Source organism: Bombyx mandarina, chromosome 06, assembly GCF_030267445.1.
Source record: "Bombyx mandarina strain Sakado chromosome 06, ASM3026744v2".
In the NCBI taxonomy this organism is placed as follows: domain Eukaryota; kingdom Metazoa; phylum Arthropoda; class Insecta; order Lepidoptera; family Bombycidae; genus Bombyx; species Bombyx mandarina.
This window is the reverse complement of record NC_143213.1, coordinates 16,136,874-16,152,870: the sequence shown is the minus strand read 5'-3', so window position 1 is coordinate 16,152,870 and position 15,997 is coordinate 16,136,874. Positions and strand designations below refer to the sequence as shown.

The 15,997-nt window shown below is 47.1% G+C and overlaps 1 protein-coding gene across 1 annotated transcript; it reads right to left on the bottom strand.

The window, feature by feature from the left end:
- Nucleotides 1-564: 564 nt before the first annotated feature.
- LOC114252180 (uncharacterized) lies at nt 565-2,656 on the bottom strand. Its single transcript, XM_028186685.2, has one exon. It carries the CDS (start codon nt 2,654-2,656, stop codon nt 992-994), a length of 1,665 nt encoding a protein of 554 aa, XP_028042486.2. The 3' UTR covers nt 565-991.
- Nucleotides 2,657-15,997: the final 13,341 nt, after the last annotated feature.

Genomic DNA, 15,997 nt, shown 5'->3' with positions numbered 1-15,997 from the left:
TCACCCGAGTAACTTAATAACCTCTTATTTGTGCTTAAGGGAATGTTTTTAAAACGCTCGTTATATGTATCGTGGGACATAACGGTAACAGCTATCAATCTTAAAGTTAATTCTAATACCATTGACACACACGGCTTCGATTAATGGTTCACCTCGAAAAGATCGAATGTTATAAATTTTACCATCGTCATCGTCACCTTCATCGTTTTCCTCTGTTACGACGTAATTGACTCTTTTGCACATTCTACACAAATGCCCTTTTTCGTTGCACTTCCTACAAGTGCAACTCGCAAAATGACACTCCGTGGCTTTGTGATTCGAATAAACACACACGGAACACTTCACTTTTGCCCTTTGAGGTACACTACACTATATGGGCCGGAACGTACGGGCGTATTCCCTCCTCCAGCCCCCGGTTCGACGGCGACGGATCGGTGCGGAGAGGGAAGAGCTCTCCCTCTCTAGTTCTGCCGCGAGATGTCGACTCGCAGAAGTCGAGCATCTCCTTCCAAATTGTTCAGGTAGCCTAATGATAATGGTATTTTTTTATTAATACACCAGCACTTTGGGAACCACAAACATTTATTTAAAGTAAAGTAAACATTTAATTGCTTCAAACATTGTGTAAGGATCTTATACGAGTATATAATTATTATAATTAACAGGGTTATTTTTTTATTTATTTTTCATACCTAAGCTGATAGCCTTGAGAGGCTATTTCAGCGTAACCTTAGCTAGTAGGTGAGCTCACGGCAGCACGGTAGGTGACGGTAGGCAGCTCGCATATTTCGTTGTTCATAACAGTCCAGTCGCTTTGCATTTGTTGTTTAATAGACGTATCTAACAATTGACGAGCACAATATTATGTATTTAATTAAACTGCACAATTCAATAGATATAATGATTCAACGAATGTCTTTGGTAATAGCTCAGTTTTAAATTCGCAGATTTTCGGTTGGTGAAGTAAATAAAAAGTTTGTAAAAGTAAATGTTACCGTTGATCAGGAAGATAAAAAAAGAAATACCAAACGAATACAAAAATTAATAACAAATTCAAGAATACTTTTAGTATAAAAATTAAGCAGAAGAACAAAAAAATTAATGTATTTAGCAGAAAGTTCACTATGAAAGCTGTGCAGTTAAAGACGCAGATGGCGACCAATAGTGGTAAGTTTAACACTAGCACCAGGGAGTTGCATAAGACATTCCTAAAAGTATATAAAAGATAGACAGCCGTGAACATTGTCAGTATGTCCGCAATTAAAAAGATGACGTGTTTCTCCTTGTCGTCCGGGAGCATCCCCGTGACCACGTAGGCGGAGCTCAGCACGAGCTCACCTTCGTGGCAGCTGAGGACGAGCTTGAAGCGTCTACGAAATTCTGGTTCGAATTTTTCACGAACGTATTTCTGATCTTTAGATTTCTTTAGTTCGGTTAATTTTTGGGTCTGCTCGACTGCTTTCAAGTATTTTCTTATCCAGTCGTAATATTCTTTAACGGAAAGTATTCTCGCGCCATGAGGCAATTTTCTGTGTTTGAAGTAGTGGTACACTGCTGCAAAAATATCTCGAAAGTTGGGGAATTGTTCGTCCCAAGCCTTAGTTTCATTTTTTATTACAATTTTTAGTTCGTCAAATTGTTCTATTAGGTTTTGAACAATATCTTCTTCGCTGGCGATCTCAGAAATAATTTTATCACGACGTTCTGTAGGTGACATTTCCGCTTCTTCTGTCTCAGTTCCACTCGAAATAAGAGTGCGGTCTTTTAACTCCTCCGTAACGTAGGTTTGGATAAACTCCAAGAGACTAATGAAATTTAAGAATGAGATATCTTGAGGGAAGTGTTGTTGAAACATTCTTATAACTAATTCAATCACAACCTCTAGCGTACCAGAACTCACTAGGGGTTTAAGGACTTTTGCCAAATATTTTCTGTCTTCTTTTGAAAGTGCTTGAAATATACTTGAAAATGGTTCACTTTTGTTGCCGTATACGATGTTCAAAATTTTTCTTAATAATGCCAGAAAGTTCTCAAAAAACGTCGGCTCCTTGTTTTTTCCGCCCTTTTTATTGTTGTCTTTGTTGCCCTGCGGCGGCTGCGGTGGTTGCGAGGATACAGATGTCGATCCAGAAGTATTACGGTTTTGTTTTTCACTATTAGCTTGTTGTTCCTTTTTTTCACTTTCTTGTTGGTTTTTAGACTTCAGTGGTTTCCTTTGGTTGTTTTGTTTGTTTTCACTTTGATCATACATAGAGTAAGGTTTAGATAGGTATGGCTCTCGTCCACTAAATTTTCTTTTTCTTGGTAATATAACATGCTTCCTGTACTTTGACTCCCAATATTCTTTTTCTTCATAGTCCGAAGATGTCTCATATAGTACATCTTGTTCCCTTATTGATTTCCAATATGCTTTATGTTGCTTCTCCCAATAACTCTCAGGTGCTCTATGTTGTACCTTCACTTTCCGCAATACTCTTTGAAGCTCCTCGCTCCTGGTACATTCACTTTCTTGATCTTCCTCCGTTGATTCCCTCTCGTGTTCTCTTTCTCTCCATTTTCTGTCTATTTTACGCACTTCTCTTACTTGCTCTGCTTGTCTTTCAAGCTTGCTTGTTTGTAAAGTCTTAAATGCAATACTAGAAGCTACTGCTGACATCCTGAGACTGTCTCCAAGGTAGTCCTTGGAGACAGTCTCAATCAATAAAAATATCAATCGGATAAAATTAGTTACTTTAAAAGAATCTAATGATTAAATTATTTGAGTGACGATTTTTTTTTATTGCTTAGTTGGGTGGACGAGGGCACAGCCCACCTGGTGTTAAGTGGTTACTGGAGCCCATAGACATCTACAACGTAAATGCGCCACCCACCTTGAGATATAAGATCTAAGATCTCAATATAGTCACAGTATATTGTGAGCAAAAAATAATTCCTTATCTACTGATTTAATAATTTCAAATTTAGTTTGATTAAAATCGAATTATTTATACTAAAGAATTTTTATTCAGATTGATGATTTGGAAACGTGGGTGACTAAATCTGATTGATTATACCTAGTATTTGTTTTCAGGAAAGATTTTAATACATACCACTTATCTGCTATTGTTCCGTTTTAACTCCGTCTGGATGAATCACGATAACGATGAAAATAATTTTATGAGCGAGGCAATGAAGAACTTTGAGACGCTATTTGCACATTTCATTGGACGAAAAGAATAACGTAATTGTATTTGTAAGCATTTGTAATTTAGTTTACGCAGATGCTCAATGCCAAAGATTCAATATCGTACCTAACCTAAATAAAAAAAGACTGAGTCACCAGACCGGGCGCGTACGCGCATAGATAATACACTTAATATTTGTTTGTGCGCGTGCGCAGTGCGCTATGGCCGGAATTCACAATGTATTATCTATGGTACAGTTATGTTGCAGGCTTGGGGGACTTTTTGGCGGGAACGCGAGGAGTGAAGTAGTGTGATTTATTTTATTCTGTCTATTTAGTGTTTCCTCAGGTTTAAATGTGTAATAACGCTGGTTTATTAACTGTTTAATATCTGTGAAAGTGCACAAATGTGGGAAAATAAAACAAAGCCGCTGGACGTAACTTCTCGGGATCCTCCAAAAAGTCCACTGAAAAAATCTCAGTAAATTACTACCATTTTACTGAGATTATATTTCATCCCATATCATCTCATTTCATTTAATTTCATCCCAGTTGATTAATGTTTTAGTCATCGTCATTTCATTTCATTTCACTCCGTATTATCATTTTTTATAAAAATAAGAAAATAAATTAAAATAAGACATGACTTGAAGGTCTCAGTTATCAATCAGGTCATAAAATCCCATTAAAAAAAACACGTGTGGCACTCGGGGACTGCCGCGGTAAAGCTATTACATAGCATTTTTATCGACTTATGCAATTATAATTAGATAATAATAATTTAATATTAAAACATAATAAAATAAATCGAATTTCTTTATTATACCACTAGACTACCGCCGTACTGTATTTTCTCAAGCTAAATCATCTAATTTACTAATAAGTAGCTTTTATTTAATTCAGATTCACGACTTAACAACGAATCCCTCATAGTTACTAATATTTCAGATGTTTGGAATATTAAAGTAATAAAATGGAATCGCCAATAAAATGGCGTCATAAAGTGTTCATTGATGATATTTTACTCAATATCTTAAAAGTACGTAGCGGTTACTATAGTGTATATATACTTTGGAAATGAGTTAACTTTAAAAGATCGACGATTTTCCAATAACTATCCAGCTAATAAATAGTCTAAATTAAAAAAAACTTAATAAATAGCATTACCGGAAAGTTCCCTAAAAGTGAAGGAAGTGTAAAATTTAAACAGAAAATTGTCTGTTTAAAGTCCAAAATTTTAATGCTCATTTACAAGATTACTAATTAGACAGAAAATCCAATTAATATTAAAATTACTCAAATTTAAATTGGGAGAATATCTTTGAATAACTACCCCTAGATGGAGTTGTACACCAAAAACAAACACCAACATAATGTTTTTCAGAATTCCTTAAAAACATACCAGTAAAAATCATAAAATTTTAAAACAAATTTCTTCAAATCGTGTTATATCAGTACGAGTATACACGTCAATTATTGATGAAAACGATGAAATTATGTCACAATTGACAAAGTTATTAACAAAAAAACCTGCATCGCGGTATTAAAGTTCTCAAATATTTCAGTATATATACTTTCAGCTTTGCAATTCTTTCGGTATTCCCGATCCCGCGGACAGAATGGAAAGCAGTTGACGTCGCCCAAAACACGTCATCTCGGATCCTCCCGATCCACTAACGGTGCTTCTAGGTACTTCAAGCACCGGTCACATATTAAGTGTATAATCTATGCCGATCACCGTTCTCGTCGAACCCGTCGCTTGCGACGAAGGCCTCGACGAGCTAATTAACTCTCAGACAACAGCCCAGTGAGTTTCTCGCCGGATATTCTCTGTGGGTCGCGTTTCCGATCTGGTGGTAGATTCTGCGAAGCACGACTCTTGCTAGGGTTCGTGTTAGCATCGTCGTCAGGTTTGGGCGCCGTGAGCTCACCTACTAGTTACGGTTACGCTGGAATCGCCTCTCTAAGCTACCAGCTTAGGTAGGGATAAAAAAAAAAACTCTCGGAAGTGTGAAGTTACAACTGCCACGTTTGATACCCCTAAGGGGGGAGTCTCGTGCAGCGAGTAGCATCACGCATTCGTTGCCAGGTATTGCTCCTTGTAATCTGCGCCGACAGACGATCGCCCGCGCGGCCGCGACGGACTAGATGCGCGCTTTCCTCGGGCTGCCTTTGAACCTTGCGCGGTTATAGTTATTTGTTTAGTTATTGTTTTAGTTATTGCGTAGTGGGGGTGTCCGGTTATTTTCGTTACGAAATTTCTGGATTCCGCTCTCAAGCCGCGCCCAAGGCCCGCGATAAAATCTATGCAATAGCTTAAAAAGCAGACTTGGGGACTTTTTGGCGAAACCGCCAGGAGTGAAGTTAAGTGGTTTGTTTTATTTTGTCTATTTACTGTTTCTTCAGGTTTAAATGTGTAATAACGGTGGTTTATTAACTGTTTAGTATTTGTGAAAGTGCGCAAATGTGGGAAAATGAAACAAAGCCGCCGAACGTAACTTCTCGGGATCCTCCAAAAAGTCCACTGAAAAAGTCTCAGTAAATGACCACAATTTTACTGAGGTTACATTTCATCCCATCTCATCCCATTTCATTTCTTTTGATGTAATTTCATAATATTATAATTTTTCATATAAAAACGTTTTCATTAAAATTAAAATAAGACTTAACCTAAAGGTCTTAATTACCAGGTCTAATAAAATCCCTTAAAAAAAAGCTGCATACTTTATCATGATATAACGTGGGGGCGGTGCCGCGAATATTTCGCTCCCTTTCCCACTCACTGAACTTACGGCCTCGAAGGCTCCGTCGGCTGGGCGTCCTTGGGGTGAGCCGCGCCGTCTGGTTGTAGTGTTGACCGCGGTAGCCCCCCTACCTCATCCGGGTTCTGACCTCGGAGGGGATCGGACGTCGGGTGTAAGAGTGCAGGGGAGTCGTTTAGTGGGTGGGTCCTAAAATCCTTGGGCCCGCGGTCTGCTCACAACACCATGCAGATCGTTGAGTCTCACATACCCCGCGCGCCCCTTTTGCGCGGGGACCTCGTAGGAGGTTCGGCCCTCTACCCGAAAAAAAAAAAAAAAAAAAAAAAAAAAAAAAAAAAAAAAAAAAAAAAAAAAAAAGGACATACATTAGTGATCAAAAAGCTTAAAGAAGGAACGTAGTTATATACCTATATAATAATTTAAATGTTTTTTTGTACATGAAAGATCAAAATAAAGTAATAAATAAAAATCTTACACTAGGCAATTAACTTAATCGGAGGAGCTCGCTGCCGACTACAGGTTGCGTAGCGAACTTCGCTCTAGGGGGGAAGGGCGCCAAAACCCGCGCGGCTCGCGGACGTGGATGCGGAGGTCGACTGGTTCCGGGGCACCATGGCAAACATTTGTGATGCCGCCATGCCCCGGGTCGGCCCCCGAGCACCACGTGGGGGTGCGTTCTGGTGGTCGCCCGAGATCGCGAGACTCCGTGAGGAGTGCGTGAGGGCGCGCCGCCGGAGCGCACGCCACCGCCGCCGCCGTCGTCGCGACGCTGCGTTCGCGGAGACGGCGGCCCAGCTGCACGCTGACTGTCGTCAAAAGCAGACGGCGCTGCAGCTGGCCATCGGCGAGGCCAAGAAGCAGAGCATGAAGACTCTCCTGGAGTCGCTCGACGAAGATCCCTGGGGGCGCCCATACAAGATGGTTCGCAGGAAACTGCAGCCGTGGGCGCTCCCGGTGACCGAGCGGCTCCAGCCTCGGCAGCTGCGGGAGATAGTTTCCGCGCTTTTCCCGCCGGCAGCGGGGGGGGACTTTGAGCCCCCCCAGATGGACGCCACGTGGGGCACACCTCCACGTCGCCCCAGCGTTCCCGCTGCCGAGGAGACCCCTCCCCCTATCACGGGGGCGGAGATCCATGCGGCCGTGTCCAAAATGAGAGCGAAGGACACGGCCCCCGGCCCTGACGGCGTTCACGGCCGGGTCTGGAGCTTGGCCTTCGAGGCCCTAGGGGACCGGCTCGGGGGGCTTTTCGAAGCGTGCCTCGAGTCGGGACGGTTCCCGTCGAAATGGAAGACGGGCAGACTGGTCCTTCTGCGGAAGGACGGGCGCCCCGCGGACTCACCCGCGGGCTATCGCCCCATCGTGTTGCTGGACGAAGCGGGCAAGATGCTCGAGAGAATCGTCGCCGCCCGCATCGTCCGGCACCTGACCGAGACGGGTCCCGATCTTTCGGCGGAGCAATACGGCTTCAGAGAGGGCCGCTCGACTATCGACGCAATTCTGCGCGTGCGGGCCCTCTCCGACGAAGCCGTATCCCGGGGCGGGGTGGCGATGGCGCTATCCTTAGATGTAAGGAACGCCTTCAACACCCTGCCCTGGTCGGTGATCGCGGGGGCGCTGGAGTATCACGGCGTCCCCGCATACCTCCGCCGACTGATCGGCTCCTACCTCGAGGGCAGGTCGATCCAGTGCGTCGGACACGGTGGGACGATGTACCGCTTCCCCGTCGAGCGCGGTGTTCCGCAGGGGTCTGTCCTGGGCCCCCTGCTGTGGAACATCGGCTACGACTGGGTCCTGCGGGGCGTCATTCGGGGTCCCCTCCCCGGGCTGAGCGTAATATGTTACGCCGACGACACGTTGGTCGTGGCTCCGGGGAGGGACTACCGGGAGTCTGCCCGTCTGGCGTGCGCAGGCGTAGCACACGTCGTCACTAGGATCCGACGGTTGGGGCTCGAGGTGGCGCTCGATAAAACCCAGGCCCTGCTTTTTCACGGGCCGGGACGAGCGCCGCCTGTGGGTGCCCACCTCGTGATCGGAGGCGTCCGCGTCGGGGTTGGGGTGACCGGTCTTCGGTACCTCGGCCTCGAACTGGATAGTCGGTGGAACTTCCGCGCTCACTTTGAGAAGTTGGGCCCTCGACTGATGGCGACGGCCGGCTCTCTGAGCCGGCTGCTTCCAAACGTCGGGGGTCCCGATCAGGTGGCGCGCCGCCTCTACATGGGGGTGGTGCGGTCGATGGCACTATACGGGGCTCCCGTATGGTGCCGCGCCCTGACCCGCAAGAACGTCGCGGCTCTGCGACGTCCGCAGCGTGCGATCGCGGTCAGGGCGATCCGAGGATACCGCACCGTCTCCTTCGAGGCGGCGTGCTTGCTCGCCGGGGCGCCACCCTGGGACCTGGAGGCGGAGGCGCTCGCTGCCGATTACAGGTGGCGTAGCGACCTCCGCTCTAGGAGGGAAGGGCGCCCCGGCGAAGGTGTAGTTCGAGCGCGGAGGCTCCAATCTCGGCGGTCCGTGCTGGAGGCGTGGTCTCGCCGCTTGGCGGACCCGTCGGCCGGCCTCCGTACCGTCGAGGCGGTCCGCCCGGTTCTCGCGGACTGGGTGGGCCGCGACCGCGGATGCCTCACCTTCCGGCTGACGCAAATGTTGACCGGCCATGGTTGTTTTGGCCGGTACCTTTTCAAAATAGCCGGAAGGGAACCGACGGCGCAGTGCCACCACTGCGCGGACCGCGACGAGGAAGACACAGCGGAACATACATTGGCGCGTTGCTCTGGATTCGACGAGCAACGCGCCGCCCTCGTCGCGGTCATAGGTGAGGACCTCTCGCTGCCGCGCGTCGTGGCTACGATGCTCGGCAGCGACGCGTCCTGGAAGGCGATGCTCGACTTCTGCGAGTCCACCATATCGCAGAAGGAGGCGGCGGAGCGAGAGAGGGAGAGCTCTTCCCTTTCCGCACCGATCCGTCGCCGTCGAGCCGGGGGCCGGAGGCGGGAATACGCCCGTACGTCCCGGCCCCTGTAGGTGGCGGCCTCCCCCCGGTGAAGGTCAAGGGGCGACCTGAGGGGGTGAGGCCGCGCGGCGCGCTACCAGCACTCTAGCGCGCTGCCGTGGAGTGAATAGAGCGACCGGTCGACGGTGTATCGCGTCCCGACCCGGCAGGCTGGTTCTGGTCCAGCGGGGTATTCCGGGACACCAGCGGCACCGTCTGGGCGGCCCGACGGGCTGCCGTACCGAGACGGCCGACGTTTCAGAGCCTACGATTCGCCTCGAAGGCTCCGTCGGCTGGGCGTCCTTGGGGTGAGCCGCGCCGTCTGGTTGTAGTGTTGACCGCGGTAGCCCCCCTACCTCATCCGGGTTCTGACCTCGGAGGGGATCGGACGTCGGGTGTAAGAGTGCAGGGGAGTCGTTTAGTGGGTGGGCTCTAAAATCCTTGGGCCCGCGGTCTGCTCACAACACCATGCAGATCGTTGAGTCTCACATACCCCGCGCGCCCCATTTGCGCGGGGACCTCGTAGGAGGTTCGGCCCTCTACCCGAAAAAAAAAAAAAAAAAAAAAAAAGGGGGGAAGGGCGCCCTGGCGAAGGTGTATTTAGAGCGCGGAGGCTCCAATCTCGGTGGTCCGTGCTGGAGGCGTGGTCTTGTCGTTGACCAGCCTCCATACCGTCGAGGCTGTCCGCCCGGTTCTCGCGGATTGGGTAGGCCGCGACCGCGGACGTCTCATCTTCCGGCTGACCCAGAGGCTAACCGGCCATGGTTGTTTTGGCCGGTACCTATTCAAGATAGCCGGAAGGGAACCGACGGCGCAGCGCCACCATTGCGCAAACCGTGACGAGGATGATACAGCGGAACACACATTGGCGCGTTGCTCTGGATTCGACGAGCAACGCACCGCCCTCGTCGCGGTCATAGGAGAAGACTTCGTCCTGGAAGGTGATGCTCGACTTCTGCGAGTCCACCATCTCGCAGAAGGAGGCGGCGGAACGAGAGAGGGAGAGCTCTTCCTTTTCCGTATCGATTCGTCGCCGTCGAGCCGGGGGCCGAAGGAGGGAATACGCCTGTACATCCCGGCCCCTGTAGGTGGTGGCTTCCCCCCGGTGAAGGTCAAGGGGCGACCTGAGGGGGTAGAGGCCGCGCGGCGCGCTACCAGCACTCTAGCGCACTGCCGAGGAGATACGAAAGAGCAACCGGTTGGCGGTGTATCGTGTCCCGACCCGGCAGGCTGGTTCTGGACCAACGGGGTATTCCGGGACACCAGCGGCACCGTCTGGGCGGCCTGACGGGCTGCTGTACCGAGACGGCTGACGTTTCAGAGCCTTCGACTCGCCTCGAAGGCTCCATCGGCCTGGCGTCCTTGGGGTGAGCTGCGCCGTCTGGTTGTAGTTTGATCGCGGTAGCCCCCTTACCTCATCCGGGTTCTGACCTCGGAGGGGATCGGACGCTTGGGCGAAGAGTGCAGGGGAGTCGTTTAGTGGGTAGGGCTCTGTAAACATCCTTGGGCCCGCGGTCTCGCAGTCGCGGACCAGTCCGACACACCCCGCGCGCCCCCTAGGCGCGGGAGGGTAGGAGGTAGGTGTACATCGTAGGAGGATCGGCCCCGGCCAGAAAAAAAAAGAGAGGCAATTAACTTAATAACAAATATACTTAAAATTATATGAAGCTAAATTTAATTAATCATCGGAGTCATCATCATCATCGTCATCCACATTAATGATAAGTTCTTCACATAAATATGCCTTCCTCAAGTCTTCGTCTTGAATTAGAGAAACATTTTTTTCAGTCTTAGATACATTAGAAATGGCTTCATGCAGTAAGTTCTCGACATCAGCGATTTTAAAAGTGCTGTTTTTGTAGCGACTTCATCTTTTACTTGGGTCCAAACTAACTCCATTGGATTATGCTGGCAGTGGCAGAGCGGCTAGCGGATCACTTCATATCCATGCTCCAAAGCCAATTGATCCAAATTGTAGGTTTTGTCCGACTGATGTTGATGCACCTGAAAAAAATTATTTCGTATAAATAATGTTGTATAAACTATAAACTTAATTTAATACGCTAATGTATCTTCTGAGAACATAAAAACATCTTTCAATATACCTTTTTAGGAACTCTTGTTTAAAACTCATCTCAATGAAACTCAAGTCTGCTCCCCTTTCCAATTTCGTTGTTCAAGCCGCCTTCACCTTCTTTATCGGCCCAAAAACGTTTACAACTGTGAACTGGTTCATCATTCTGGTTCACCCAAGTCTCATCTAAAGAAACTGTAGCCGCGCGTAAACGATGTCTCTCGTTTCCATCAATTATTTGCGTCCATCGGGAGCCACTTTACATTTGTAACCAAGATTTAAAAGTATTTAGCGCGTAGATGTAATAGAAAATTGAAACCAGTCAATCCTCTCCTTTACTCGACTCAAAACACGACTAATGTTTGAAGTCGTCGTGGCCTAAAGGATAAGACGTCCGGTGCATTCGTGTCTAGCAATGCACCGGTGTTCGAATCCCGCCGGGGGGTTACAATTTTTCTAATGAAATACGTACTTAACAAATGTTCACGATTGACTTCCACGGTGAAGGAATAACATCGTGTAATAAAAATGAAATCCGCAAAATTATAATTTGCGTAACTATTGGTGGTAGGACCTCTAGTGAGTCCGCGCGGGTGGGTACCACCACCCCGCCTATTTCTGCCGTGAAGCAGTAATGCGTTTCGGTTTGAAGGGTGGGGCAGCCGTTGTAACTATACTGAGACCTTAGAACTTATATCTCAAGGTGGGTGTCGCATTTACGATGTAGATGTCTATGGGCTCCAGTAACCACTTAACACCAAGTGGGCTGTGAGCTCGTCCACACATCTAAGCAATAAAAATAAAAACAGATTGTTGGATTCAATTCTGCCGTCCCACCTCCTTACTAGCGAAAATCTAAAAATCCTAAATATTAATCATATTTTTAGATTGGCATAAAACGAATGTTACTATGGCGCATCCATCAAAGTGAATTAATAAAACAGAGCTTAGGAGGTGCCTAGACTTATTTAGTTTATTATATAAATATTTCATTTTGGCTAAAATTACCTGATATGACGTAAAATTCCCATGCTCAGAATAGCATTTTGGCCTAAAAAACTGAATTGCATTGGTTTTTATTTTATTTTAAATTTCAAACCTCAGATTAATTTTAGATTAAGTCATTTGATTTTAACAGTTGCGCCAGAATAGCAGTGTTTTAGCCATACCTAATTTTATTTAAAAGGCTTAGAAGGCACGCCAAAATCGAGTCCATTGACCATTAGAGTAAGCCGATGTCACAATTTGTTTTCCCACTTTTATCAAAGTCACTTAATGCAGTCACTGGAGAAGGTTTGCAAATATGTAGTTACTCTTGCTTGTCAATCCAACAGTTTTTTTTTTTTATTATTATTGAAAGATTACTGGTGGCCCGGAGGCCTTTCCAGTTTCACCAGGACAGGTGGGCGAGCAAAGGCTCAGCCAGGAGGGGTGGGAATTGCTAATAGCTACCCGAGCGCCTCCGAAGGAGACCTGACAGCTCAAGAGTAGCCGCTTCGCGAATGAATCTACTACCGGATCGGAATCGCGACCCGCTGAGATGATCCGGCGAGAAACTCAGCGAGCTGATTCATGGGTTAGATTGCACAGCGAGCTCTTTGTCGAGTTCGACGAGTACGGTTACCGAGGTCCCTAAGCCTGCTCCTAGTGTTAGAGCTAAAGGCGTCTAATGCAAAGGTTATTGGATCTGATGGATCCGTAAGGACGTGTCTAGGGCGTCGACGGTGACTGGCTCCTGCGTGATCAGGATTCGGGGAGTAGTCAGCGGCGGCTACGATAAGGCGATTATCATGACGCATAGCCTTATCGAAGTACCGTTCCGACGCTGACTTCATGTATTTCTGGATAGATTCGAGGCCCAGGTCGTCGTGTAGGTCAACGTTCCTCACGAACCACGGAGCTCCGACGGCTAACCTGCAAAAGCGGGATTATAGAGATTGGAGGGTGTCTATGTGTGTGCGGGCCGCGTGAGCGAACACCACACTCGCGTAAGTCATGACGGGCCTTATGCAAGTTTTGTAAAGTGTCACCTTGTTCCGAAGGGACATTTTACTCCGCTTACAGATCATGGGGTAGAGTCTACCGAGAATAAACGCGGCACGGTCACGGACTGATTTTATATGCGGGCGGAATGTCATCGTTGCATCCAGGGTAACGCCCAGGTACTTGACCTTCCTGGCCCAGGGTATGGGTTGTCTAAAGAGAGTAATCGGGGGTGTGAGATTCCTCCTCCTAATCCGGGAGGAAATCCGTGTGGAGCTTCCCCTCTGAAATAGCACCGCAGTACTTTTCGCTGGGTTGATGTCTATGCACCATTTTCGGAACCACTGTCCTAGGGCTAGGGCTGCGCTCTGAAGCTTCTTCGCGATTAGGGACTTGTTTCTACTAGAATAGTAAACAGTCGTGTCGTCGGCGAATAAAGCTAAATGGGTCGGCGGCGACCGGGGAATATCGTTGACGAATAAGCTAAATAGGAGGGGTGAGAGGACAGAGCCTTGCGGGACTCCAGCTGTGAAAGGTCGTGGGGAGGAGCGGGTTCCCTCGACTCGATATCGAAAAGAGCGGTTCGACAAGAAGTTCCGTATGATGAGCACGAGACTATCCGGCACGCCCATGTTGAATAGTTTGAAAATGAAACCATTGTGCCAGACTTTGTCGAACGCTTTTGCGACGTCGAAGAAGAGAGCTCCCGTGTATAACGGTTTTGGTCGATTAAGCCCCACAAGAATGTGCCCCGTTAGGCGGTGCACCTGTTGAACGCATGAGTGATTTGTACGGAATCCGAATTGTTCATCGATGAGAATGCCCTTGGATGAGACAAAGTCTCTGAGGCGTTTGTAGAGCAGACGCTCATACAGTTTGCCTAGAGACATGAGGAGGCTTATTGGGCGGTAGCTCGTCGGATGATTTTTTGGTTTACCGGGTTTATGTATGGCGATAACGTCCGCTTCTTTCCACACCGCGGGAAAGATACAGTTCGCCATAGCGGCATTGAAAATAGATGCCAACATCACGATGAGTTGGACGGGTAGAAGCTTAATAACGCGGTTGGATATACCGTCGGAACCGGGAGCCTTGCGAGGATGTAGGTCTTTGATCAAGTCTTTAACTTCCATCGGGGTGACGGGTGGTAACGCATCCGAGGGTGGCAAGGAGACTCTGCGTTCTACCTCACTGTCTACTAATTCTACATGAACAGGGTCCACGGATTGAGTGCTGGGCGTGCACTGGGTTTACAATGTATCGGCCAGCAGTTCTGCTTTTTCGTCATCATCGTCGAGGGGGGGCATAGTTACTACCGTACCCGATTTGAGAGTACGAGCTAAGCGGTAGTAGGACCTTTGGGAGGGCGCGAGTCCTTCTAAGAAATCAGACCATCTGGCATCTCGGACTTCGGCGATGCGAGACTTTACGTCGCGTTGTAGGGCACGCATTCGAATACGATTTTCCGCGGTAGGATACCTGTCGTAGGCGCGTTTTGAGGCGTTCTTAGCTCTAAGGAGTTCCCTAATATCGTCGAACAATTTGAAGCGGTGAAGGAAGTCCTCCGCTACAACTTGTTTCGATGATCTATCTAATGTCGAGGTGATGTGTGACATTAAGATGTCTATGGCTTCAGCGGTATCCTGAGGAGACGGGGTAGAGTCCAGGCTAAACGGGAGCGATGGTGGATCAGATTCAGCCAGGTTGATGCCCAGCTTGTGCCAATCCACCACAGTCCTCGTGACGGGAACGGAATCGGGAGCGCGACCGAGCTTCATAACGACGGGACGGTGGTCTGAATCTAACTGTGAAACTACTTCGATCGAGTGTAAGCGCAGAGTTACGTTTTTTAATAACGCTATGTCGAGTATATCCGGGCGATGCGCGATATTTAGCGGGTAGTGAGTCGGGGTTAGCGGAGCGACGATATCGAAGGCGAGATCATCGACTAACGCGTCAAGCCGCCTGCCATTCGGGGTTGTGGTGTGTGAGTTCCACCTGATGTGTTTACAATTTAGGTCGCCCGCCAGAATGACAGAGCTCCCCATGCCGAGCAGCGCCTCAGTATCACTGCTTAGAACGATCCCCTAACAGCTCTCAACACATCTGCTCATAGTCTAGTTAACTGATTGCAAGATAAAGAAAAAAAAAAGTGCGTGCGTACAAAGTCAGAAGTGAAACTTTTTTGGCGAACTAATTTATAAGTCTTGCTTATATTTATACAAATCTAAAACTTTAGATTTCCGAGACTTAGAGGAAGGAAAAAAGGAAGATATGTTCCTGCCAAAAGTTTGTCAAATGTCAATCTCAAACCTCAGTGTTGACAGTCACATTATGTTTAGATTTCTAAATTGTAAATGACTAATATTTTGCCAATTGAATTGACTAATTTAATTTCATGCTATTTGATTAATGTTCCAAATTCTTTTCATTTCATTTCAATTCCTATTAACATTTTTCACAAAAAGATTATAAAATATTAGGCTGTATGGTATGATACCCTTTGATAGCCTTTCCAGTTGGAAAAATACAACAACTACTACTACTGACATTTGACAAGTATTTAATTTCAATAGTAGTTTGATGTCACTTCCGTTGCATACCTGCGTGACGTAAAAATTTTACCCTCATGCGCCTAAAGAAGTTTCACTTCAAAAAAAATATCGTAGAACTTTACTTATTCATTCTAACTCTTTTCCCCGCCGCCTATGAGGTAGAATCTGTAGGCGCTTTGTTTTTGTGTGGTATCCAGTAGGTCTACTCCACGGACATCTTGCTTATAAGGTAATCCTCGACATCATAATATTTTTAATCACTTATTAGCTACCTACTCTAATCGACTTTTCTTCGATGGTCCAGGCTGTGGCCAAGATTGGTCTGAGGAGATTTTTTTGTAAAATGTATTAAATAAAAGTTATAGAGCAAAAAATTTTTATAACACTTTTCTTACTTTTTTGCTTATAACTTCTTTAATTTTAAATTTAGAGCAAAAGTTATATAAGCATATTTGTAGGCAAAACAATTTG

What these genes read in the sequence shown, in the direction of transcription:
- LOC114252180 (XM_028186685.2), bottom strand. Translation starts at nt 2,656, where the DNA reads ATGTCAGCAGTAGCTTCTAGTATTGCATTTAAGACTTTACAAACAAGC.